At 45.9% G+C, this 26,838-nt stretch overlaps 1 protein-coding gene across 3 annotated transcripts in view; it reads right to left on the bottom strand.

Annotated features, from left to right (window-relative positions):
• Nucleotides 1–26,838, bottom strand: part of GLB1 (galactosidase beta 1) — a 93,225-nt gene that overhangs the window by 12,151 nt on the left and 54,236 nt on the right. For 2 of the 3 annotated variants that reach the window (XM_027769650.1, XM_006171953.2), the window contains exons 11-15: nt 25,484–25,558; nt 20,759–20,848; nt 19,438–19,551; nt 16,700–16,831; nt 14,655–14,909 (exon numbers count right to left, since the gene is read on the bottom strand). In XM_027769650.1, coding sequence (XP_027625451.1) covers nt 14,655–14,909; nt 16,700–16,831; nt 19,438–19,551; nt 20,759–20,848; nt 25,484–25,558 — 666 coding nt within the window. The remainder of the gene's footprint in view (nt 1–14,654; nt 14,910–16,699; nt 16,832–19,437; nt 19,552–20,758; nt 20,849–25,483; nt 25,559–26,838) is intronic. The other variant, XM_027769651.1, reaches the window with a different exon arrangement.

The following is a 26,838-nucleotide window of genomic DNA, read 5'->3' on the forward strand; positions in this document are numbered from 1 at the left end:
GTGTAATGGCTATGTCGCTGGACTCCCATGTAGTCGACCGCACTTCGAGTCCCGGACCCGGTGGCTTAAACTCACACCGGGTGCGTGTGCATGTGTGTGCATCCAGCCCAGGGGGTGATTTCTCGCTGTCTCTCTGTCTCTCTCTGTCTTTCTGGTGTGTGCACGTGCCCTATAGCAAAACACTCTCCAAAAAAAAAAAAAAAGGAATATTTGATTAATTTTATTTATTTACTTATTTTAATTTGACCAGAAAGTGAGAGAGAGAGAGAGAAAGTGAGACAGCAAGCCACCAGGTCCAGGACTCGAACCGTGGTCAGCCATGTGGGAGTCCAGCACCCTTAATTACCATGCCACTTGCCAGCCTCAACACTGCTTCCCAAAGTGAATTGTGACTGACAGACATACAACAGCACCCCATTATTCAAGTTTCGCTTTGTTTTTTTTCTCTAGAATTTGGCTTTACAGAGAGATGAGCACCCTCCACAGGGTCTGGTCCTGCAATCCCATTCCTCCAGGCCTGCAGCTCACTGGATCCTGGGCACTTGCATGCATGCCCAGCACGCTTCAGGCCAACCAAGCTGGGCGTGTGCACCACGGGTACATGTGGGACCCACCTGGAGCTGGCCCTTACGGCAAATGTTTCAGGTAAGCTGAAGCACAGCATGGATGGCGAAAAATGCCACTTGTGGGGCCAGCAGATGGGGTTAAGGTGGCTGGATCACCCATGGCCAACTGTGTAATTTGAATCCTGGACTAAGCGGCTTGAGAAACACACCAGGCACGTGTGCATGCGTGCTCATCCTCCTGGGGGGTGCCCCTCTCTCTCAGTCTTTGTCTGTCTCTGGTGAGTGCATGCGCCCTAGAGCAGAAAAAAGAGAAAAAAGGGGGCCAGTAGGTGGTGTGGTGGGTAAGGGCGCTGGCTTCCCACATGGCCAACCATGGTTCAAGTCCTGGACCTGGTGGCTTGCTTTCTCACTTTCCCTTTCTCTCTCTCTCTCTCATCAAATAAAGAAAAAAATAACAATAACAAATTTAAATAAATAAATAAATAATTCTTTTTAAAAAAAGAGAGAAAAGAAAAGAAGAGAAGAGAAAAAAAGGAAGAAAAAAGAAAAGAAAAAAGACAAAAGAGAGAAAACAAAAGAAAAGATAAGAAAAGGAAGAAAAGGGAGAGAAAAGAAAAATGGTGCCGTGGTTAAGAACTACACCTACGGAGCCGGATCCCACGTGGCCCATGGTGGTCTGAATCCTGGCGTGAGTGGCTTGAAAAACCCACAAGGCCCAAGCGTATGCGTGTCCCAAATCCTGATGAGATGGGACAATGGAGGAGAAAAGACTGCCGTGTGACTAGACCCCACCGGGGGTTGCTTTCGCTCTCTGGTGAGCGCACGTGCCCTTTGGCCAGTAAAGGTAAGTTAGGCAGAAATCACCGGGAGTAGGGAAGTACGCACATGTGGGTCAAGGTCATCAAAAAGTAGACATACTCTCATTTACTGAAGGGAGCCCCACTAAGGCCAGGCGTTCCCAGTAGGAACACCAGAGCTTCTAGGGCTTCCAGACAGTCCCAGCGCGAGTAGTTCCAGGGCCCCGTCTGGCCTTCTCTGCTCATAGGTTGGTCCCTGGCAGACTCCCCAGCCTTTCTATTTTCACCCAGGTGATAACGACAGTCTCAATAAATGTGAGGTTCCTGGAAATGCCTGACCTACTTCTTCGTTGATCAGATAGATCTGTGCGTCTGTCTATCGTCTGAAAAGATCTGGGTGAGTCCGATGTTCTCATAGGAATTTCAAGCAAAAGTTGTAATAGTATTTTAAGTTGTAGATGACAATTTTTAAAAATTTCTTTTGAAGCTCCTTTTTTTTTTTTTTTATCATTGTTTTATTTAACATGATTAGTTTCCAGTTTGAGCAGCCAGAGAGAGAAGGAGAAAGTGAGAAAGCAAGGCTCCAGGTCCAGGATTTGAACTGTGGTTGGCCATGTGGGAGTGTCCAGTGCCTTAACTACCACACTACCTGCTGGTCCCTTAAAGCTCCTTTAAAAAGAAGAAGAAACTTGAAAATAAACTCAGATTGAATGCTGACCTTGTCATACTCTGAAAGAAGACATTTAGATAGTCGGAGGACTTAGAACAGAAAAGACAAATACCCAGTTTCCCGGGTTAAAAGGCTCTGACCACAAGTAACTCATGAAATACTATGATGCTGACTTGGAAGAAAGAAGAGAATTAAGGAACAGTGGTTTAAAGAGCCCCATCCCAGCAGGTGGCGTGGTAGTTAAGGGTGCTGGATTCCCACATGGCCAACCATGGTTTGAATCCCGAACCTGGCGGCTTGCTTTCTCACTTTCCCTCTTTATCTCACTCTCATTTCCCCTCTTTCACTCTCACTCTGTTCCTCTCTGGTCAAATTAAAATAAGTAAATAAATAAAGTTAAATAAAATAATTAAAAAATAAAAACAGAGAGAGAGAGCCCCATCCCATGTGACTGACTTTATAGTTAGAATCCCAGCTCTTGCAGCTTAGGAGAATACCTGTCAGGCGTGTGTGCACGTGTGCCCCGAATCGTGACAAAGTGGAGGAATGGAGAAGGGAGAGCAACTGCTCCCCACTGGAAGATGCCTTCTTCCTCCCTCTCTTGGTGTCTCTGGGGAGCACATGTGTTTCTTGGCCAAAAAAAAAAAAAGGGGCCAGCTCGGTGGTGTGGTGGTTAAGGCAGCTGGATCCCACATGGCTGACTGTATGGTTCAAGTCCTGGACTCAGATGCAAGAAAGAAAGAAAAAGAGAGAGAGAGAGAAGAAAGAGAGAAAGAAAGAAAGAAAAGAAAAGAAAAGAAAAGAAAAGAAAAGAAAAGAAAAGAAAAGAAAAGAAAAGAAAAGAAAGAAAAAAGAAGAAAGAAAGAAAGAAGAAAGAAAGAAAGAAAGAAAGAAAGAAAGAAAGAAAGAAAAACAACTGAGAGAAACCTGAGGAAGAACAAAGAGAGGAAAAGAAAAATCAGGGTCAAGAGGAAGGAGTGGTTGTCTGTTGTCCAAGGGTCAAGTGAGAGGAAGCCTGAGACGTGTGGGGAACGCACCCCCAGGCAGACGCCGGCGCTGTCCATCACGCTCCACCTCACGTTGGCCTCACCTGCTGGCTCCTCTTCCTAACAGCTCCAAACTGGGGACAAGTGTCCCATGTCACATTCCCATAACACACACTGAGTTCGTGCCTTTAACTGAGGTGGCCTCCATCTCCTGATTTATATAGACTCAACGTATAGACTCAAGGCCGACCGGCATCTGACAGGGTGGCCAAAGAGTCTGGAAACATCCTTGGCACGATTTCATTGTAGCGAATACGATTTTGCTTATTTATTTATTGCCATCTTTCCAGACTCTATGGCCACCTCTTTGATGGCCAAGAGAAGACAGCTCCTCTGTGAGGGCATGGAAAATTTCCGAGGGACCAGCAGTTACCGTAATGGCTATGTCGCTGGACTCCCATGTAGCCAACCGCGGTTCGCGTCCCGGACCCGGTGACTTAAACTCACGCCAGGCGCATGTGCATACATGTCCAAGATCCCAAGAGGTGAATGGAGGAGAAGGTATTGCGGCATGGCCATCCCCCCTGGGGGGTAATTTCTCACTTTCTATCTCTCTGTCTCTCTGTGTCTTTCTGGCAAGCGCATGCACCCTATAGCAAAAACCTCTCCAAAAAAAAAAGAAAAAAACCCTCTAGTTGCCTAAGCCGAAGACCCTGGAGTCCTCCTTAACTCCTCTTTTTCTCATGTCCCACGCTGCATCCTTTAGCAAATTTTCCCTTTTCTTTTCTTTTTTCCCCTTTCTCTCCCTTTTTCTCTTTAGTTTGCTATCAGGCATGTGTGCGTGCTAGAGAGAGAGAGAAGGCGAGACAAAGAAAGAGAGAGGAAGTGAGAAATCACCCCCAGGAGATGGACACACTGCAATTCCTTCTCCTCTACTGTCGTCTCAGAATTTGGGCACGCAAGTACACACGCCCGGCATGCTTTTCAAGTTGTTGGGCCCGGGACTTGAACCACGCAGTTGGCCACATGGGATCCAGTCTCCTTAACCTCCAGGCTACCTGCTGGCCCTTCCTCTCTCTTTTTTCCCCCTTTATTTGCCAGAGGGCACATACACTTGCCAGAAAGAGGCAGAGGCGTGGTCACACCACAATCTCCTCTTCTGTGTCTCCATCCTGATGGGATTTGGGGCACGCATGTACACACGCCCTAGCACATTTCACTAGCTGCTGGGGCCAGGATTTGAACTGCACAGTCAACCATATGGAATTGAGCTCGCTTAAGCACTGCATTATGAGACCAACCTGCCTCTTACAAATATTGCCCTTCTCTTCACCTGCCACCACCCACACCCACAATTTCATATAGGCTTACCTACAAAGACTTCCCATAAGGAATCCTGCTCCCAGTCTTGTCCTGCTATAATCCCTTCCCCACCAAGAAGTGATTCTCTAAATGCCCCTCGACGCTTCCACTCCCTGCTTCACACCCCCACTGGAGCAGATGGAAGCCCAACTCCCCGTTAGCCACCTGACCTTGCCCCTACTCTGTCTTCTCCCACACTTCCTCTTAGGGCTTTCTAGCTGGAAGCCTTTGCACTCACTGTTCTCTGATCCTGGAATGTTCTTCCTCTGGCTCTTCACATAGATGACTCGATCTCTCATCAGGTCTTACTCAACAGTCACCTCCACCTAGAAGCATTCCTTGACTACTCTAGATGTGGTACTTTTAAAATAAGCCCATAAATTTTTACACACTCCGCCCTTCAAAAAAAAGAACCTAATTCCCACCCTACGAACAGGAATCAGACTTGATGATTCTCTCTCTCTCTCATTTTTTTTTTTTAACACTTTCCCAGGGTCTGCATGTTTGCACCAGAGAGAGAGAGAGAGAGGGAGAAAGCAGCCCTCAATGGCATGTGGTGACACTGCGGTCCTTTCTCCTTCATTTCTCCATCCTGTTGGGATTTGGGGCACGCCACATGTGCCTGGTGTGTCTTTCAAGCCGCTGGGGTCGGGATTCAAAAGGCACAGCTGGCCACGTGGAAACTGGCTCCCTTAGCCACTAGGCCACAAGGTTGGCCCTCGAACTTTCTTTCCACCAAAAGAACATGACAGAAGAGATGCTGCATGACATCAGAGGCTAGGTTATTGTCATTCTTTTTTTTTTTTTAAGAATTTTAAATTAAATTTTATTTTTTATTGCTATCATTGTTATTATTATTATTTCATTTGACCAGAGAGAGAGAAAGGGAAAATGAGAAAGCAAGCCACCAGGTCTGAGACTCGAACCATGGTCGGCCATGTGGGAGCCTTCACCACCATGCCACCTGCTGGTCCCCTTGAAAGCCTAATTTTTTTTTTTTTTTGAGAGGTTTTTGCTATAGGGCGCGTGCACTCGCCAGACAGACAGAAAGAGACAGAGAGACAAAAAGCGGAAAACCCCCCCCCGGGGGGGGTGGCCACGCCGCAATCCCTTCTCCTCCATGCTCCTCTCGGGATCTTGGGCACACATGCACACATGCCCGGTGTGAGTTTAAGCCACTGGGTCCGGGACTCGAACCGCAGTCGACTACATGGGAGTCCAGCGACATAGCCATTACGCTAACTGCTGGTTCCGAAAGCCTAATTTTGATTGAGGACAAATAGGACATTATCCCATGCCCTCACTGCTAGGCTTTGTCATGCACCTAAAACTACCACAAGAGGCACACGCAGTCAGGCTACGTAAGATATTATTGGGTTGTCGGAAAAGTCATGATGGTAGTTTTTCTGCCTTTCTATGTAAAAATGCGTCATGATTTTTCCAACAGCCCAATAGCATGAGTCGTGTCACACCTACCTGAGGGAGAGAGATAAAGAGCACACATGTCACTGCTGCCACAGAAGATGACATTTCAGGCCTGGCCTATGACCCACCACTGAGACACTGGAGAAGAGCGTTTCCTACCTCAGGAAGTTGGCAGTCAGACACAAACACAGCACTGTCCGGAGCAAAACACGCCTGACCCCCTTCACTGAAATCCCAGTTGACGTTCATTCAGCATTAACCAGAAAGCCACATCCGACTAAAGTAAAGCCAGAGTAATCAAAAGTGATTTTTTTAAATCTTCTGAATCACTCTTATCAGCAACTTCATTCACTAAATCAAAGTCATTTCTCTATAGAGATAGAGAACACAGCAGAAGGCAAGAGGCCTGAGCGGGTACCTCCCCTGACAGAGGAGGACTGAGGGGGTTAAGAGTGCCCCGTTGGGTAGAGTCTTCGACATGGCTAGGGCAGGACCAGCAGATGGCATAATGGTTACATTGCTGGACTTCCACATGGCTGACTGTGGTTTGAGTCCTGGATCCAATGGCTTGAAACTCATGCCAGGCGCATGTGTGTGTGTGGCCAAAATTCCGAGAGGAGAATGGAGGAGAGGGGACTGTGGCATGGCCATCCCCCCCTGGGTGTGTGTGTGTGTGTGTGTGTGTGTGTGTGTGTGTGTGTGATTTCTTGCTTTCTGTCTCACTGGAAAGCACATGGACCCTATAGCAAAAATCCCTCTATTAAAAAAAAAAAAAAAGAAAGAAAAGAAAAGAAAGAACAGAAATGGCTGGGGCTTCAGGTGTTCTTTGATCACACCCCCAATGTCCCCTCCCAAAACATCTGCCAAATGTGCGTTCTCACAAATGTCCGAACTCCCCACTCTGCGGGGGATGTGATTTGTCTGTTCTGAGCCACCTGAATACCCACAACTTCTGGAGCTAGGCCTTGACTGTCCTGGGCAGTAGGAACCACAGAACACCAGAAAACAAGAAATACGTTGTTTTCCATAGGCTGCATGTGTATCCTCTGACCTTCAGACCTACTCCAGCCAGGCTCCATCTGTCCTGTAAATGGGCCGCCTTTTGGTGCGTGTGGAGCTTTATTGAGGTAGAATCCACACACCACCCATTTCAGTGGTTTTTAGTCTAGATGGGAGCTGCACAACCAGAGTGAGGTGTGCTCACTGGAGAGAGATGGGAGAGACAGACAGGGACGGGAGGAAGTGGAATGTGGTCACACTGTAATCCCTTTTCCATTTGTCTTTCTTTTCTGGATTTTGGGCATTTATGCACACACACACCCAGTGGGCTTTGCAATTAGTCAAGGGCAGGATTTGAACCCTCAAGTTGGCCATGTGGGATCCAGATCTCCTTATTTTATTTTTATATTTTTTGTTTTTGTCATAGGCCACACGCACTCACAAGAGAGAGAGTGAGTGGAAAAGTGAGAAATCATCCGCCAGTGGGGATGGGCATGTCGCAGCCCATTCTCCTGTTGGAAGTTTGAACACGCATGTGCCTGGTGTGATTTTCAAGTCACAGTTTGGGACTTGAACCATGGTTGGCCATATGGGAGTCTAGGGCCTCAACTACCATGTCACCTGCTAGCCCCAAGGATCCAGCTCTCTTAACCACTAGGCTATGGGGCCAGCCTGATTTTAGAGTATTTTCACCAACCCCAAAATAAACCCTGTATCTTTTAGCATTTACTGCCCATTTCCCCCAGTACTCTGCTTTTCCTGCTCTAGGAAATGATAAATTTTCCCATCTTTATAGGTTTTTCTATTCTGGACATTTCATATCAACAGAATCCTAACAATATGTGGTCTTTTGGGGCTGGCAGGTGGCATGGTGGTTGGGGTTCTGGACTCCCACATGGCTAACTGTGGATCAAGTCCCAGACCTGGCAGCTTGCTTTCTCGCTCTCCATCTCTCTCTGTTCAAAACTGAATAATGAGGGACCAGCAAGTGGCATGGTGGTTAAAGGCACTGGACTCCCACATGGCCGACCATCGTTCAAGTCTCGGACCTGGTGGCTTGCTTTCTCACTTCCTCTCTCTCTGTCTCTCTCTGATCAAACTGGAAAATAATAATGATAATAATAATAAAGTTAAAATAATTCTTTAAAAATTGAATAATGATGATAAACAAAATTAAATAATACATTAAAACAAAAAAACAAACCCAAACACAATATGTGATCTTTTGTGACTGACTTCTTTTACTTAGTGTGATGTTCTCAAAGTTCTTCCATGCTGTAACACCTACCACTATTCATTTCTTCTTAATGCTAAGTGGTATCTGTTTACTCATTTATCATTTGATTGACATTTGGGTCATATCCACCTCTGGCAACTATGGATGATGCTGCTATGAACATTGGTGCACAAGGTGTTGAATGGACGTATGGTTTGGATGGGCTTTTGAGGGTCTGAACTCTGACCAGTTCACAAGCATGGATGTGTATATAAACTTCCGTGCACCAAGGTACAGAGCACTCAGCAGACTGACCACAGAGATAATGAGCACAAGCTCCCTATTGGCTTTGGAGGCCTTGTCCACATGGCCTGGCTTTTTACATGGGCCTTCAAGCCAGATAGAGCTGGGGCTCAAGTATCTGCTTCATCAGATACTTCTGTACCTCATACAAGTTCCTTAGTTCTCTAAGCCTCTATCTACTCCTATTGGGCTATTGGGAAAGTCATGATGTATTTTTTAAAATATTTTTTTAACTTGATTTATTTTACTTATTTTTAAATTTGACCAGAGAGGGACAGAGTGAGAGAGAGACGGGGTAGGGGGGAGTGAGAAAGCAAGCCGCCACGTGCAGGACTTAAACTGTGGTTGGCCATCCAGTACCCTCAACCACCATGCCACCTGCTGGTCCCAAGTCATGATGCATTTTGCATAGAGAAATACATCATGACTTTTCTTTTTTTTCTTTTTCTTTCTTTTTTTTTTTTTTTTTTTTTTTTGTGAGGTTTTGGTGCGTGCACTCGCCAGACAAATAGAGAGAGGCAGAGAAACAGAAAGCAAGAAATCACCCCCTAGTGGGGATGGCCATGCCGCAATCCCTTCTCCTCCATTCTCCTCTCGGGATCTCGGGCACGCACGCACATGCGCCCTGTGTGAGTTTTAAGCCACTGGGTCCGGGATGCGAACTGCGGTAGACTACGTAGGAGTCCAGCGACATAGCCATTACGCTAACTGCTGGTCCCTCATCATGACTTTTCTGACAACCTAATACTTGTCTGGAGATAATGACAGACATGCTACTACATATGCCTCTTTTTAAAAAAAATTATTTATTGTATTTATTATTGTTATTACTTATTTTTAAAGTTATGTGCCTCTTTTGATGATTAAAGAGTGATGTCTACCAAGTGTTGAACAGAACACCTGTATCAGTAACTCTTGGTGTGACAGCTTTATGACTAGCCAAGGTGAACCTCTTCTGACCTCCAAATGTCCCACACTTTTCTGCAGCTTTGCTTCTACTACAGAAGGAGGGGAGACATTGAGGAGGCAAGGAATAGGGAGGGCTTAACCTTGTTTCTAGGTCCCAGAGCCCATTAGATATCACTTCTTGGCTGCCAAAGGGGAGTTTGATGGAAAGGTTGACAAAATGCAGGTAGAGAAAGTATGAGAACAGGATCTTGGCCTGGAGGAAGACGGTGGGGAGGGGATTCAGAACTCAAACTTCCTCCTTGAGGCCACTGGGCAGGAAGTGAGGGTGGAGGCAGAGAGATAAGTCAGACAGGAAACTGAGGAAACAAAGGAGGATACCTGATAGCGATCAAGGAGATGAGGTCCTCAGCAGAGTGGGAGGGGGAAGAGTAAGGTGGTTTAAGGGAGCCCGGTGAAGATTAGAAAGGACAACATGCAAAGGGAGAAGAGACTGGTCAAGGACCGCTGGGCAAGCCCCTTGGGCTTCTGGAGTGTGGAGACGATAATGGGGTCATGGCCATGACGACTGCACTGGAGAGGCCCTCCACCTGTGCTCAGTTACTAGTGAACCAGTAGAGAAAGCCAACAGTGGTGGACCCATTTAAAATAGAGGATGAGCAGGGAGACAGAGACAAAGGGCAAGGCCACAAGTGAGTTGATGGCTCTTAAGAGAGAATTGTGGCTGAGGCATCACCTAGCGGTCAGGGGAGGTGGATCCCACATGGCTGACCACACTACAAATACGGCCCTGGAGGCTTGAAAGATATGCTGGGTGCCTTGCCAGTGTCATGTTCCAGATCCTGAGAGGATGAAGAAATGGAGAAGGGATTGCAGCGTGACCATGCCCCATAATAACATATCGTTATAATTTAATTTTAGAATACTTCTATCACCCTAAAAGATAAACCCTATATTCGTTTCAAATTTCAAATCTCCATTCCCATCCTGAGTACTAGGCAACCATTAATCAGCTTTCTGTCCACATAGATTTGCTTTTTCCGAGCATTTTAAATAAATGGGATCGCACGATTTGTGGCCTTCAATATCCATTCTGGCTTCTTTTACTTAGTACAATATTTTTTGGATTTGGCCAGCCCTAGCCTGGTACTTTAGGGAGCCAGGTCCCACATGGCTGACCATGTGGTTCAAATCCTGGTCCTGGCAGCTGGAAAAACATGCTGTGTGCATGCATTGCCCCAAATCCCAATAGGATGGAGAAAAGGAAAAGGGACCTCACCCCACTGAGGGGTGCTCTCTCTTTCTCTCTCTGGCACATGCACCCTCTAGCAATGATTAATCATACACACACACGTGTGCATATGTAATTTTTATTTATCCATTCATCAGTTAATGGACATCTGAATTATTTACAGTTTATGGTTATTATGAATAATACTGCTTTGAAAATTTGCAATATAAGGCTTTTGGTGTATTTGTTTCTTGGTATACACCCAGAAGTGGAATTGCTGGATACTATGGTAATTCTGTGTTTAGCTTTTGAACAAACTGCCAAACCATGTTCTAAACTGTCTGAAACATCTTACATTTCCACCAGCAATGTAGAAGGACTCCTATTTCTCCATATTTTTTGCCAACATTTCTTATTGTCTGTTGTATTATTACCACCATCCTGGTGGATGTGAAGTAGTGTTTCACTGTGGTTTTGATTTGCAATTCCCTAAAGATCAATGAGGCTGAGAAGTAAGCATCTATTCATATGTAGCCATTTGTATATTTTTTTTTGTAAAAATGTCTATTTGAGTCTTTTGCCCTCTTTTTTTTTTTTTCTTTAAGTTTGTCCATTTCTTTCTTTCATGATTGAGAGAGAGACACAGAAGGACAGAGAAACAAGGTCCCAGGGTCCCCACGCCACAGTCTACCCCCAGCCTTGGCAAGCTCCAGACCGTGAGTATGTGTGCATCTGGTGCGTTCAGAGAGGTCTCTGGATGTAAATCTGGAACTTCCCAGTGGGCATCAGCCTCACAGAGCATTGTGTCACTGCTGTGTCACTGTCCACAATCCCCTGCCAAAGGGTGCATGTGCTTGAGGGATGGTAGAGGGAGCATCAGCCAGTAGGGCATGGTCACGCTGCAATCCTTTCTCTCCATTTCTCCTCCCCATCAGGATTTTGGGCAAAAACACACACATGTGCCTGGTGTATTTTTCAAGTGGTCAGGCTGGATTTGAACTGCAGTCAGTCATATACAATCTGGCTCCCAATGCACAGCACTTAACCACGGTGCTATCAAGCTGCCCACCACCCCTCATCCATCGTTTGATTTTTGGTTACAGTCTTCCTATTATTAAGTGGTAAAAATTCTTTATATATTCTAGATACATGCCCTTTGTTCGATATAGGATTTAAAAATTATTTTTTCCTAGACACGGCTTGGATTTTCATTTTCTTACTGGTATCTTTTAAAGAGCAAACATGTTTAATTTTGATGAACTCTAATTTATGAACTCCAGTTTCCTAAACTGGAAATAAATCATGCTTCAGGTGTCAAATCTAAGAAGTATTTGCCTAACCCAAAGTCACAAAGATTTTTCTCTTTCTTCTAGAAGTTCTACAGAGATATCAACTCACAAATCATAAGATATGCTTTCAATATAAATATACAGGTCAAAGAAGAAATGGGGCTGGCAGGTGGCATAGTGGCTAAGGTGTTGGATTCTCACATAGCTAACTGTGGTTCAAGTCCTGGACCTGGCAGCTTGCTTTCTCACTTTCCTTCTCTCCTGGTCAAATAATAATAATAATAATAACAATAATAAATAAAATGAACAGATTTTTAAAAAGAAATACATTCCCAACCTGTAGACCCAACAGTCAGTCCCCTCTGATATCTTCTCTCAGCTGTTCTCAAAGAAGTATTGAGGTATCTCTGCTATGGTATGAATGTGTAACCCTAAAACTCCTTAAGCTGTCATTGTAACCCCTAAGGTAATGATATTTGGAGGTGGGGCCTCTGGGATGTGATTAGGTCATAAGGGCAGAACTTTAATGACTGGGACTAATGTCCTTATAAAGGAGACCCCAAAGATCTGCCCTGCCCCTCCCAGCATGTGAGGACAGAGAGAGAGGGGGCCATCTCTGAACCAGGAAGCAGACCCTCACCAGACACTGAATCTGCTGGCACCTTCATCATGGACTTCCCAACTCCAGAACCGTAGAAACAAATGTTTGTTGTTCATAAGCCACCCAGTATATGGGATTTTGTTACAGCAATCCAAACAGACGACAATAGCCTCTCAAACTCAGTCTATGCAGATTCAAACTCATGATCTCCTTCTTGTAGGCCAAGTCTTCTCTGAAGCTTCTTTCAATAAGTAGCACATCTATCTGCCTGGCTGCAAGCCTAGGACATTAGAGTCATCTGAGACACAGCCCTCGCCCCAGAACTCTACTTCCAACCACTCGTCGCATCTTACTGATGTAACTCTGACTACCTCTTGAATTGTTGATGTCATCTTTATCTTGGCCACCATGATGCCATTCTCTCCAGGGGACTTTGGTGGAACCTCCTACATGGTTTCTTTGAACCCACACGTACCCACCTAACCCATTCTGCACACTAACGGTGGAGGGGCTTGAAACACTGCTATCATCATTGTGTCACTCCTACTTCAATGGCTCCCAACATAAAGACAAAACCTTCACATGGCCTGGACAGCCTGTCTACCTCCTCACCAGTCTCTTCTCTGAGATACGTTCCCTTTTTTCTCTCTGTTCCGTAAGTCGTCGTACTTACTGTTTCCCGTCCAACCACGTGGCCTTTGCACGTGCTACTACTTCTCCTTGGATCACGCCTTCCTTTCCTTCCCACTGTGTTAATTCCTACTTAACTACCCTTCGTATCTCCGTCAAGTATCACTTTTGTAGGGAAGGCTTTCCTGACCTCCCTGACAAGGCCAAATGCCCCAGTTATTATCGTTCCCATAGCTCTCCTTAGCATGTAGAGCCGCTGTAGTTTCAGCATTTATACTGGATGATTAGATGATGTCCTGATGCCTTCCCTACTAGACCAAATGTTCCATGAGGACAAAGAATATGTTTGGTTTTATTATCACTGTATCCATAGCACCTGGCACTGACCCTGGACACAAAGCAGCCCCAGAACAACACCTGGTTGAATGGATAACTGAGTAATGGTAAGGTCATTTGGGATAAAATAGGACTTGAGGTGGAGATGAAGAGGGTGAAAAGTGATATGCCCATATCTTCAAGGAATAAAGGGGGGTGACATGGACAGGGAAGGGTAGAGGATCAAACAGATACAGCGGAAGCCCCCGGGGCAGGACTGCGAGAAGGTGGGCATGTCTAGGAGTGCAGAGCTTGGCAAACAAAAGAGAGACAGACTTTCCCAGAGAGAACCACCTCCTTCTCTAGAGCAGAATTTCTCAGGATAAGGAGAAACGTCCCACAGTAATCAGTATCCAACGGGGCCGAGATTCTTCCCAGAAGCAGCAGCAAAACTGTCATTCACTAAAGGAAGTTGTTGGTCAATGACAATGGGGCAGATGGTGGCACCCTTATGGTGACCACTGAATCTCCACAGATCTGCCACAACTGCTCTCTTGAGGAATGAGTCAACAAACATGGAAAAGCTTCCACACCCCAACTGGCACGGTGTGAATCATTAACAGCCCTTTTTCTTTCTTTCTTGCACACTAAAAATCAGATGGGGCCAGCTGAGGATGTGGTGGTTAAGGCAGCGGCGTCACACATGGCAAAATATATGGTTCGATTCCTGGACGCAGTGGCTTGAAGACTCACCCCAGGCACCTGTGCACACATGCCTAAAATCCTGAGAGGAGAATGGAGAAGAGATGGCTGTGTGGCCATCCCTCGTGAGGGGTGATTTCTCACTTCTTTCTCTCTGGCACTCTGGCAAGCCCACACGCTCTATAGCACATTAAAACAAACAAACAAACCAAACCTCCAGATGTGTAAGGCCTGAATTTAAACCCTGTCCATGTAGTCAACAAACATGGAAAAGCTTCCACACCCCAACTGGCACGGTGTGAATCATTAACAGCCCTTTTTCTTTCTTTCTTGCACACTAAAAATCAGATGGGGCCAGCTGAGGATGTGGTGGTTAAGGCAGCGGCGTCACACATGGCAAAATATATGGTTCGATTCCTGGACGCAGTGGCTTGAAGACTCACCCCAGGCACCTGTGCACACATGCCTAAAATCCTGAGAGGAGAATGGAGAAGAGATGGCTGTGTGGCCATCCCTCGTGAGGGGTGATTTCTCACTTCTTTCTCTCTGGCACTCTGGCAAGCCCACACGCTCTATAGCACATTAAAACAAACAAACAAACCAAACCTCCAGATGTGTAAGGCCTGAATTTAAACCCTGTCCATGTATGTGCATACCTTGGTCCATCCAGGAAACTGGATAAAGGTGTCCTGAGGCAAGTCTGGAATCCCGCTGGGAATGGAGAAGTTCCCCACATAAAAGGCCGGGAGTGTGTAGTTGGATGAGCTGTGGGCCCAGGGGTTATCATGGTGGTGGCTGTCGTGGCCGGCCCAACCCCCCAGGTGACTGCGTACTGCATCCTCAGTGTCCAGCGGGAAGATCGCCCAGTCCGTGAGGATCTGGGTGCCGAGAGTCAGGTTAGAAACCAAACCCTGCAAAGGAGAAATGAAGGACAGTCAGTGGGAGGGAGAAAGAAAAGGCCTTCAAATGTCTCTGCTCCAGCCTGAATTCCCAGGAAAACCAAGCTGGGATCCAAAACGCCAGCAGCCAGGGAGAACCAAAACGTGGCCACCAAATAACACCAACATATCTCCTTGGGAACGGGTGCGTTCCCCGAACTACGGCTTCCTCTCGCGTTGGGAGGTCAGAATATCCCCACAAAAATCCCCTATTTTCATACAGCATTTGACCCAGATCTCCCCATCTTCAGTGGCTAGCCCAGAGCCACTGCTGAAATGGAAGAAGAGGAGGGATCTGGGGAATGGGAGATGCCTGAGTGAGGGGTGTGGAAGAACAGTCGCCCCGCCATAGGTGGGAGGGAGGGAGAGAGGGGTGGTCTCTGCCCTTCCCGTGTAACCAGGAGCAAGCCTTGACTGGGGCACTTCACAGCTCTCCAGCGATGACCCGCCTGAGTCCACGCACCTGCCCTGGGGCCACATGAGATAACAGAAATGAGAAAGGGTACCAAGGGTGATGGTGATAGGGCGAGCCTCAGACACGTCCTTGGAAGGTGGTCAGTGGCCAGGGCTGGGTGTCCCTGGGCCGAAGCCTATGCTCCTTGTTCATCTAACTCCCCTCCCAGCCTTTGATGCGGGAACCTCCCTGCCGGTGGAAACCCAGATTTATCTTAGGTCACCTTCCAATGCCAGGTCTTAATTATCCATTCTGTAATTCAACCAACAAGCAGCCGTGGGCCAGACTCTTGGCGGGGACCGTGTGCGTGCGTGCCCAAGATCCCAAGAGGAGAACGGAGAAGGGATTGCGGTGTGGCTATGCCCTAGGGGATGATTTCTCACTTTCTGTCTCTCTGTCTCTGTCTTTCTGGTGAGTGCACGCACCCTATAATAAAAAGCTCTCAAACAAACAAACAAACAAAAAAGTCCAAAAAACAAAAAAACAAAACGAGGAGACAGGATGAAGGCAACACCCACCCTCTCTGTCTGTCTGGCGAGCGCACGTACCCTGTAAAAAAACCTCTCCAAAAAAAAAAAAAAAAGATTGTCATGGACTGGCCATCTAAACCCAATCTACAAAACAGATCAGACCAGGACTGGCAGATGGCATGGTGGTTAAGGTGCTTGACTCCCGTGTGGCTAATCATGGTTCGAGTCCCAGACCTGGCATCTTGCTTTCTCACTTTCCCTGTCTCTCTCTGGTCAAATAAATAATAATGATAAATCAAATTTTAAAAAAAGAGATCAGACCAAAGGCTAACAAGGTGGCTTAGTTGCCAAGGAGTGCCTTCGGGAAGCGGGGTGGGTTTTTTAGGCAGAGGAGGAACGTGGTGGAGGGGCTGCCTTTTTCTGTTTTCTTCTGCAGGACGACCGAACTTGAACACGAGGGAAACACGCTGTTTGCAAAGCTCCACTTTCTCCTCAGTGGCAGAGGAACACAGCGCTTCAAAATAACTCCACTTTCAGATTGCAAAACAAATCAGGGTGGTTTCGCTCGCAAACGTGGCCAACTGTGTGTCTTTCCCAAAGTGCTTCTTTCATGTTCACTCGCTTGACTGTGGGATCACTTTGCAGTATAGACACGGACCAAAATGGCAAGTTGTACTCATTAAACACAAAAAGTTGTTTCAGTGTGCGTCTGTGTGAAGAGGGGCGGAGGGAGAGAATGTGTGGGAGTCTTTAAACAGAAACATAAAGACGTCCTCAGACTGCATAGGCACAGCCGCGTTCACCCTGGAACCCCAGTTCTCCAGCGTGGCTTGTCCTACCTTAAAGTCCTTGAGGTAGGGGCCATAGTTCACACGCCCCATATTCTCTACCAGAAGGTCCAGAGTGGCCCCTGCCTTCCCCACTATTTTCAGAGTGGTCCAGTTGCTTCGCTCAAGCACTCCCTGGGGGACCTGTGGGTTCGAGGCCAAATGAGAACGGAATTAAGGGGAAGAAGAGCAGCAAAGAGCGGCGGCAGCTCAGTGTAGCACACCCGTCCCTGCCCGAAGTCTCCGGGCTCGGCAGTGATGCTCTGACGGCCCTGGGCCAAGTCACCAAGTCCCGCAAATACTGCTTCTCAACCAGGAAAGTCACCAGGCGGCTTGGAGCACAGGGGCTCCACCTGGTCTCCTTCGCCCTGAATGTTCTGTCATCTGTTATTTGTGTTTTTAGTTTTTGCTAGAGGGGGTGTATGTGTGTGCACACGTATGAGAGAGACAGAGAGAGAGAGAGAAAGTGAGAAATCATCCCACGGGGGCGATGGCCATGCTACAATCCCTTCTCAGCCAGTCTCCTTCAGGGATTTTGGGCACACACGTACACACACCCAGCATGATTTTCCCCCGACATGATCCTGTCATGTTTCCAGTCAGCCAGGACCACATGTGTGATTCCACAGTGTGCCCAGTGTTCAAAGCAAGCCAGGAGCCAAACCCTGGCTCTTCCCCCAGGGCTCTGTGTTGCACAGAGGCACCCACAGCTGGTGCCCTGCAGCACTCATGGCCTCAACCCCTGTGTACCCACCTCCTGTGCCCTGCAGCACCCCCTCCTGTGCCCTGCAGCATCCCCCTCCTGTGCCCTGCAGCACCCACGGCCTGTGCCCTGCAGCACCCCCTCCTGTGCCCTGCAGCATCTCCCTCCTGTGTTCTACAGCACCCCAATGGCAGTGCCCTACAGCACCCACTGCCTGAGTCCCTGTAGCTGGGTCTATTTTTAATGGAAAGAAAATGGAAATGAAATTTCAGGGAAGGATTCCTAGTAGAGAAACTCCTTCATGTTCTCATAGTACAAAAGGCAGTCATAAAATATTAGCTTTGGGCCAGCCAGGTCACATGAGGTGGTTAAGAGGGCTGGATCCCACATGGCTGACGAGGCAGTTCAAGCCCCAGACCCGGTAACTTGACAAGCATGCTGCACACGTGTGCATGCATTCCCAAAATCCCAAGAGGAGAAGAAATTGTGCCATGACCATCCCTTCTGCGGGGGTGGGAAAGAAAGAAAGAAAAGGAAAGAAAAAAGCTTCTAAATAACATGAAGAAATGAGACAAAATCAGAGAAACGAGATAAAATCAAAGATTTAGGCGGAGTATTCTCACCTCAAAATACGTGCTATGATGCATTACCACAAAAATTATATAATAGCATGAAGGAAAACAACAGGTATTTTCTCAGCCACGTATTCCTAATTTTTAAAAAAGGTTAGACTTTTTAAATTAACATGACACTGGCCACAATTTCATTACGACAACTCTCAAATTGGAAGCAGAAAAACAATTCCCTATCAGTGTAATATAACGTCTTAGAAACTTGCTCTCAAATTACAGGGATTCGTTACAAGACAATGGAACTATTTTCTTTAGAGTTATAGCTAATTCTTGTTTTTCATTTTCTTTTATACATTCAATCACATGACTTAGCTTACAAAGTGAATATTTCAAAGGTGAGCATTTCTCCCCAGTCCAGTTGATAAAACTACAAAATATCTTCAACAGATAACACCTCATTTCTTTGACCCATTAATGCTTTGCCTCCCTATTTTTCTTCTAAATGTCCTTCCTCAGACCCTCCTCTTTCACACACACTATATCTGGTGACACTGGAACTATTTTAACTACAACTTGGGTGAACACATTTTCTTGGGTAGGAAAATCTTTTCATGTGTTCTTTCATATAACAATTTCAGGGATGGAGGACCTAAAACGTATCTGCCTTTTGTCAGAAAACAAAGTCCCTTGAGGATTTTAAATATTTAGGTCTTTAACATTTCCTTCCGGAGCAAGAGAGACACAGAAAGAGAACGAGAGAGAAACAGAAAAGAGAGAGCTCACTCCCAGAAGAGTCCCAACTCTGCAATCCAGCCCCAGCCTTCAGCCACAGCAAATGCATACTTGATGTGCTCAGGAAGGTCCCAGGACTTGAACTGGGAACTTTCCTGTAGGAGATTGCCTTGCAGAGCATCACTTTTTACCACTGCGCCACTGTCTGGCGCCTCTTTGTGCATATTACTGGGTTGTCAAGAAAGTCAGGACGCATCTTTGCATAGGAAAGCAGAAAAATACCCATGATTTCCCAACAACCTAATAGTTACAACTGTTGTGAGCAATCTCTCAGGACACAATTTCTCACACAGGTTGAATGTACCAAGTTCAAGGAGGTCTGTATAATGGAGAGTATAAAACCGAACTGGAGATAGGCCCTGTCCTTAAGGAACAAAGCTGTCATGGGCAACATGCCATGGTCGGTCAAAGAAGGACAGCCTTGGACTACAGAGACCCAGAAGGCATCTGAGAAGCTAGGGCCTTGGGCACATCTCTCAGGGCTCAGCTGGGTGGGGGTGTCTTCCAGGCACAGGAAGCATGCGGAAGGCATCTTTAGCAAACAAGGGTACATCTAAAGAACATCAAGAAGAGGGGTAAGCTTGAAGTGGGAGAGGCAGGCAGAGCCTCGAAAGCCCTGTCAACATCTGTAGCTACACATCCCTGAGCTGGCCAGAAATGTGTGGTTCAGAGACAATTCTTACCCCGTCCACAGCAACATAGGCCCGATCGTGGACTCCGCTGAAAGGTGAAGAGAGGGGTGTTGGCTGGCTGCAGTCTTCAGGAAGAGTCGTTCGGTACAGCACAAACCCAAAATACTGGTTAGAAGGGATGTAAGAAAAACTTATCACTCTTGCTGTTCTCATAGAGAATTTGGTTACTCTTAATCTGGAGCAAAGTGATGTTTCAAAACTATAAGGAAGAATCAGCAAATGGTCATGTTGTTGGACTCCCACGTAGTTAACCATGGTTTGAGTCCCGGACCCGGTGGCTTAAACTCAACGCCAGGCGCAGGTGCGTGCGTGCCTAAGATCCCAAGAGGCGAATGGAGGAGAAGGGACTGCAGCGTGGCCATCCCCCTGGGGGGTGATTTCTCGCTTTCTGTCTGTCTGCCTTTCTGTCTTTCTCGCAAGCGCATGCATGCTATAGCAAGAACCTCTCTGGGACCAGCATTTAGTGTAATGGCTATGTCATTGGACTCCCATGTAGTCGACTGCAGTTAGAGTCCTGGACCAGGTGGCTTAAATTCACCCCGGGTGCGTGTATGTGTGTGCCCAAGATCCGGAGAGGAGAATGGAGGGGAAGGGATTGCGGCGTGGTCATCTTCTTTGAGGGGTGATTTCTCGCTTTCTATCGCTTTCTCTCTCTCTTTCTGACAAGCACACGTGCTCTATAGCAAAAACCTCTCCAAAAAAACCCAAACAAATGAAAAAAAAAAAAAAAACCTCTCCGAAAAAAAAAATTTCATCAGTGTGATCATGATGGACAAATCATTAAATTGTCTTTTTTGATATTAAAATTGTGGTGTAGGGGGTCAGCAGGTGGCGGTGGTGGTTAAGGGTGCTGGAGTCCCACATGGCAGACTGTGGTTCAAGTCTCGGACCTGGTGACTTGCTTTCTCACTTTCCCTTTCTCTCTCTCTCTCTTACTCTGTCCTTCTCTGATCAAATTAAAATCAATCAATCAATCAAATAACGTTAAATAAAATAACTCTTAAAAAAAATAATGGTTTTCCACCAATGCTTACTAATAAAATTAGATCAGACAATGCAATCAATTTCTAACTTGTACCGAATGATGGTGCAGCAGACTGAACTACTTCCTGTGTGAGTGATAATAGGAAATGGGGGTTGGGGGGGCTAGGAGAGATCAGCCCCCTGTGAGTACCTAAAGTTAAAGAGAGCTGAGTAAACGGGGTTGCTTTACCTAGAGTCTGACTCATCTGTTTACCATCTGGCCCCTGAGCTCAGAGCAAGCACAATTTTGCAAGTAGAAGACGGTAAAGCATTACCTTTGAAGGCTTACCTGCTTCACCTGGATAAATGTCAAGGGGTAAGGACTCTTTATGGGCCCAGCAGGACACAGAATATCCAGAGCTGCTTCCACTGTTTTTAACTGAAAAGAAACAAAAGAAAAATTCTCCACTGTCATCTTTTTTCTAAAAAAAGAATTATTTTATTTAACTTTATTTATTTACTTATTTTAATTTGACCAGAGAGGGACAAAGTGAGAGAGTGAGAGAGAGAGAGAGAAAGGGAAAGTGAGAAAGCAAGCTGCCAGGTCCAGGACTGGAACCGTGGTCGGCCATGTGGGAGTCCAGCGCCCTTGACCACCATGCTACCTGCCAGCCCCTCCACTGTCACCTTTAACTGATAATCAAAGTAGAGGGTAACATCACTTCCAAATGATCAGAGACATTAGTGGATTTGACCAAACCCCAAGGTAATCCGGAATTATTCAAATTCTACTCAGTGCTGCTTCCCAGTCACCTTCAGCGCTCATCCACTCCCAGCTCTGGATAAAAAATATAAATGATGGTATGCTTGAAAAGAGCTTTGGGGGGACCAGCAGTTGGCATAATGGCTATGTTGCTGGACTCCCACGTAGTCAACCGCGGTTCGAGTCCTGGACCCGGCGGCTTAAACTCACACCAGGTGCATGTGCGTGTATGCCCAAGATCCCGAGAGGAGAATGGAGGAGAAGGGATTGCAGTGTGACCATCCTCCCTAGGGGGTGATTTCTCGCTCTCTGTCTCTCTGTCTCTCTCTGTCTTTCTGGTGAGCGCGTGTGCCCTACAGCAAAAAAACCTCTCCAAAAAAAAAAAAAGAGCTTTGAGGCCAGGAGAGGGTATGGTAGTTAAGGCAGTTGATTCACGTGGCTGGCTGTGTGGTTTGAGTCCACAACCCAGCAGCTTAAAAACCGCACTGGGAGCATGTGCATATGTGCCCAAACTCTCAAGAGGAGAATGGAGGAGAAGGGACTGTGGTGGCTTGAAAAACACACTGGCAGGACCAGCAAATGGTGTAACGGTTATGTCGCTGGACTCCCGCATGGCCGACTGTGGTTCGAGTCCTGGACCTGGAGGCTTCCTTTCTCACTTTCCCCCTCTCTTTCTCTCCGTCTCTGTGTCTCTCTCTAGAAATATTAAAATAATAATAATAAAGTTAAATAAAATAATTCTTTAGGAAAACACCCTGGTGCATGTGCACCATTTCCCTCCTTCTCTCTCTGTCTCCAGTGAGCACACGGGCATGAAGGTTAAAAAAAAAGTTTCAAACATATCTACTCAGCAGACCAAATTGAGATTAACCTAATTTTTTTTTTTTTTGCAAATAAGTCTTTTTTTTTTTTTTTTTGGAGAGGTTTTTTGCTACAGGGTGTGTACACTCCCCAGACAGACAGAGAGAGACAGAGAGACAGAAAGCGAGAAATCACCCCCTAGGGGGGATGGCCACGCCGCAATCCCTTCTCCTCCATTCTTCTCTTGGGATCTTGGGCACGCACGCACACGCGCCCGGCGTGAGTTTAAGCCACCGGGTCTGGGACTCGAACCCCGGTCGGCTACGTGGGAGTTCAGCGACATAGCCATTACACTAACTGCTGGTCCCTGCAAATAAGTCTTTAGTAAAAGGGGGAATGGAGAGAAAAAAAAAATGTTTCAGAAGAAAATTACAGTGCACTTGTCACTAGATTATAAAATGTGGAAAAAAAAACGTTCAGTACGGAAGGGAGGGAAGGGTAAGAGGAAGGAAAAAACTGGTGAAAATATGCTTAACTGACAAAAATGAGAAGTTATTTGCTAATGATAATGTATATAGTAATAGCTTTGTCTTGACTGACACGCATGGTATGTATGTTGGAAAAAGAAATGCATACGGTAAAGACACGTGATTAAATGTAAATAAATTTTTAAAAATATCTATTCAGAAAAACAACCTGCTCAGAGATATACAAAAGACCTTCAAATGAATGAAAACCAAGGTTCAGAGGTTGCTTCCTTTCTTAAACCTACCCCCAATACCCGTGAGTGAAGTAACTATGGAGTAAAAATAGCAACTAGAGGCCAATTACACAAACCCGTTTAGATGGGTTGCTATTATGTCACCTGTTTATAATTACTTCTTAGTTATTTCATTCTCTGAACGTGTCTGAAGCATGTTTTCCATGCCTGTGTCATTAACCGGTTGTTCATCTTTGTCATCCTCACTGACCGTCAGCTCCTTAGGGGTAAAATATATACGGTGCTCAACGTCAATGCCCAGCACAGAGCAGACACTTGCTAAACAGTGTTCAATCAGAAGGATTGTATTCAATCCAAAGAACTGAATAAGCTTGCAACCCACAAGCAGCTATCAGTCATTAGGTGCCTGGCACTCCAGAGGAGTGGGGCGCTGTGCACACATACCTCATTTAATCCTCACACCTAGCTGGTGAGGCAGGCATGACTGTCTCCATATTACAGGTGAGGAAACAGAGACGCACAGAAGCTCATGTGTGTAATGGCAGAGCCAGGATATACAGTTAGATTTGACTCCAAACCTCAGGGCTTTCCATGACATGAAACTAGTTAGAAATTTTATAAACATTTCTTGGGACTAGCAGTTAGCGTAATGGCTATGTCGCTGGACTCCCATGTAGTCAACCCTCAGTTCGAGTCCCAGACCCGGTGGCTTAAACTCACACTGGGCGCATGTGCGTGCATGCTCAAGATCCCAAGAAGAGAATAGAGGAGAAGGGATTGCGGTGTGACCATCCCCCTGGGGGGTGATTTCTCGCTTTCTGTCTCTCTGTCTCTCTCTGTCTCTCTGGTGAGCACACGTGCCCTATAGCAAAAACCTCTCCAAAAAAAATATTTTTATAAACATTTCTCATAGCTACCTTGCTAATATAGCAGGGAGGGGGAAATGTTAATTATAATTACATCAAGTCCTCTACTCACGCCTGAGCAACTAAAGAAATTTGACTTGTGGACTGGCCCTATAGCTTAGTGGTTAAAGGAGCTGGACCCCACATGGTCAACCACGGTTCACACCCCAACCCTGGTGGCTTGAAAAGCACACCAGTGTGTGTGCATGTGTGTGCGCGTGTGTTCCTCAAATCCTGACAGGACAGAAATGGGGGAGAAGGGATTGCGATGTGACCACACCCCACTGTGGGGCGCTTTCTCTTTCTCTCTCTGGTGAGCGTACATATGTACATACTGGCAATTAAAAAGAAAGGAAGGAATTCAACGCACAGTAAAAACTTTTATTCTACACAACTGGGTTCTAAATAAACTTAATTCAGTTATAGCCAGTTGCTGTCATAAATTATACACATTTACTTAACAGTACAAAGCCATTTTTGCTCACACCATTTCCCTTATGGTTCTTTTGTTTGTTTGTTTTGTTTTTTTTTTGGAGAGGTTTTCGCTATAGGGCACGTGTGCTCGCCAGACAGACAGAGAGAGAGAGACAGAAAACGAGAAATCACCCCCCAGGGGGATGGCCATGCCACAATCCCTTCTCCTCCATTCTCCTCTTGGGATCTTGGGCACGCACGCACACGCACCCAGCATGAGTTTTAAGCCACCGGGTCCAGGACGCAAACCGTGGTCGACTACGTGGGAGTCCAGTGACATAGCCATTACGCTAACTGCTGGTTCCCCCCTTATGGTTCTTTTGATACTATGCTAGCTTATTTTAGCAATATTGTTGATTGAAACAATTGGAGGTTTTTTGTTGTTGTCATTGCCTAAAAATAAATCTTTCAGGGCTCTAAAACAAACCAATGCACCTTTTTCTTAAGCAGCTATGGCAATAGATAAACAAGTAGAAGGTGTTCCCTTCGCAAGTGTGCTTAAAGTCTGATTAATCTAAAGAAAGATTCCTATCAGGCAGAGACCACGTTCTTCGTAGACTGTAGCACATGCACCTGACACGAGATGGAAAATGTTACAAGGCTCAACCAACCAACCATAATGTCAAGGGTTTCTTGAATGGAAAAGTTGTACAATCATGTTTGGCATTTTACTTAGAGATAAAAACGTTACGATACTATTTTAGGATATCAAGATTCTTAAGAACTAGGTAACTGTTCATTATTTTTCTTGTAAGTTAATACATGTGGGAGTTAGGGATTATAAAAGGGGAAAACCTAAAGACGGAGATAGTCAAAACAAACCAACTTTGGCTTCTATTACTCCTTCTGACTATTAACTAAATCGTCTTTCTGTCTTTTCCTAGAATCAAATGCCCTTAATTCCAGTTTACGGTTAATTTGTAGTTTTTTCCCCCGGTATCCTGTTTACCATATAAACCACAGGTCACAAAAATTAGGAATGATTTTGAGTTGTAGGGAAGTTATCATTTGGGGCAGAGGTCTATTAAAATGCCTTTGGTTTTTGGAAGCCCCTTTAAAAAAAGAAGGTGAATTACTGCAAAGATCCTGGCCAGCCAGAACAATGAGGTGACCTTTTATTTCCACAAAGGATCCTGACACCTTTGTGACAACTGATCATTGAACCAAGTGACCTGAATGATCTAAGAATGTCAACTGCTCCCACTCAAGCTCCGTTGGCTCATCGCATCAATAGACACGTCTTCTCATCTCTCTATTTTCCCAGAAGCATCCATCCCACCAGGCTTGCAGAAAACAAATTCATAGAAAAATAACGAACTGATTCCCTACCACTGCCCTTTGGCTCACTGCTGCTAAATTCTGCTTCTCACTTCCATCTCATGTTCAACATTCCTGGTATTGTTTTCTTACCTTTTTCAGAACAACCTTTCCATATGCAAACTTAGGTGTGGATGGAGGGATGGGACCTTCTGGTATTTTTGCAAACTAGAGACCAAAGTAAAAGAGAGAGAGAGAGAAAGCTGTTAAAACTTGAAAAATGTACCCGTAAAATTTACTTTTCAAAAAGAAGGTCAAAGATTCAAACAACAGTGCTAGTGATTTTTGGAAAGTCAAAGGACAAAGGACTTCTTCCAAAACAGGATCTGGTCAAGTTTTTCCTCCTCTGTGTGTGTCTGTGTTTCAAGATCTGGGAATCAACCAGATAATCACAGAATAAAAGACTTCAAAGCCGAAGAGCAAAAACAAGTAGAGTAGATGAGTAGAACAGCAGAAGACTGGGGAGTGGGGTAATAAAAGTAAAAAGATAGATGGCAAAAAGAATCCAAAGGAAGATAGTCTACAGTAAGAAGAAATAGTAACTACCTTTACTGGGAGATTAAAGCTTTGTTATCAATGTTAAATTTCCTCTGGTGGGACCAGAAGTTGGCGTAAGGGCTATGTTGTTGGACTCCTATGTAGTCAACTGCGGTTCGACTCCCAGACCCGGTGGCTTAAATGCACACCAGGCGCATGTGCATGCGTGCCCAAGATCCCGAGAGGAGAATGAAGGAGAAGGGATTGCAGCGTGGCCATCCCCCCTGGGGGAGTGATTTCTCACTTTCTGTCTCTCTGTCTCTCTCTGTCTTTCTGGTGAGTGCACATGCCCTATAGCAAAAACTTCTCAAAAAAAGAAAAATTTACTGTGGCTATGGGGGCCAGCAGTTAAGGCACTGGACTTCCACATGGCCGACCGTGGTTTGAGTCTTGGATCTGGTGGCTTGCTTTCTCGCTTTCTCTCATCTGGTGAGCACACGTACCCTATAGCAAATTTGAAAAATAATAATAATAAATAAAATTAAAATTAAATCACTATTTTTAAGAGGTTTTTGCCTTAAGGCATATGCACTCGCAGGAGAGAGAGAGACAGAGAGAGACAGAACAGTGAGACGGAAAGTGAGAAATCACCCCCCCAGGGGCATGGCCATGAGGAAATCCTTTCTCCTCCATACTCCTCCCAGGATCTTGGGCATGCACACACATGCACCCAGTGTAAGTTTCAAGCCACCAGGTCTAGGAATTGAACTGTGGTGGGCCATGTGGGAGTCCAGCAACATAACCATTATGCCATCTGGTGGCCCAAAAATAAACAATTCTTTTTTTTTTTTTGAGAGGTTTTTGCTATAGGGCGCATGCGCTCGCCAGACAGACAGAGAGAGACATAGAGACAGAAAGCGAGAAATCACCCCCCAGGGGGGATGGTCACGCCGCAATCCCTTCTCCTCCAT

Source organism: Tupaia chinensis, unplaced genomic scaffold (genome assembly GCF_000334495.1).
Source record: "Tupaia chinensis unplaced genomic scaffold, TupChi_1.0 Scaffold150166_1, whole genome shotgun sequence".
Taxonomy (NCBI): Eukaryota; Metazoa; Chordata; class Mammalia; order Scandentia; family Tupaiidae; genus Tupaia; species Tupaia belangeri.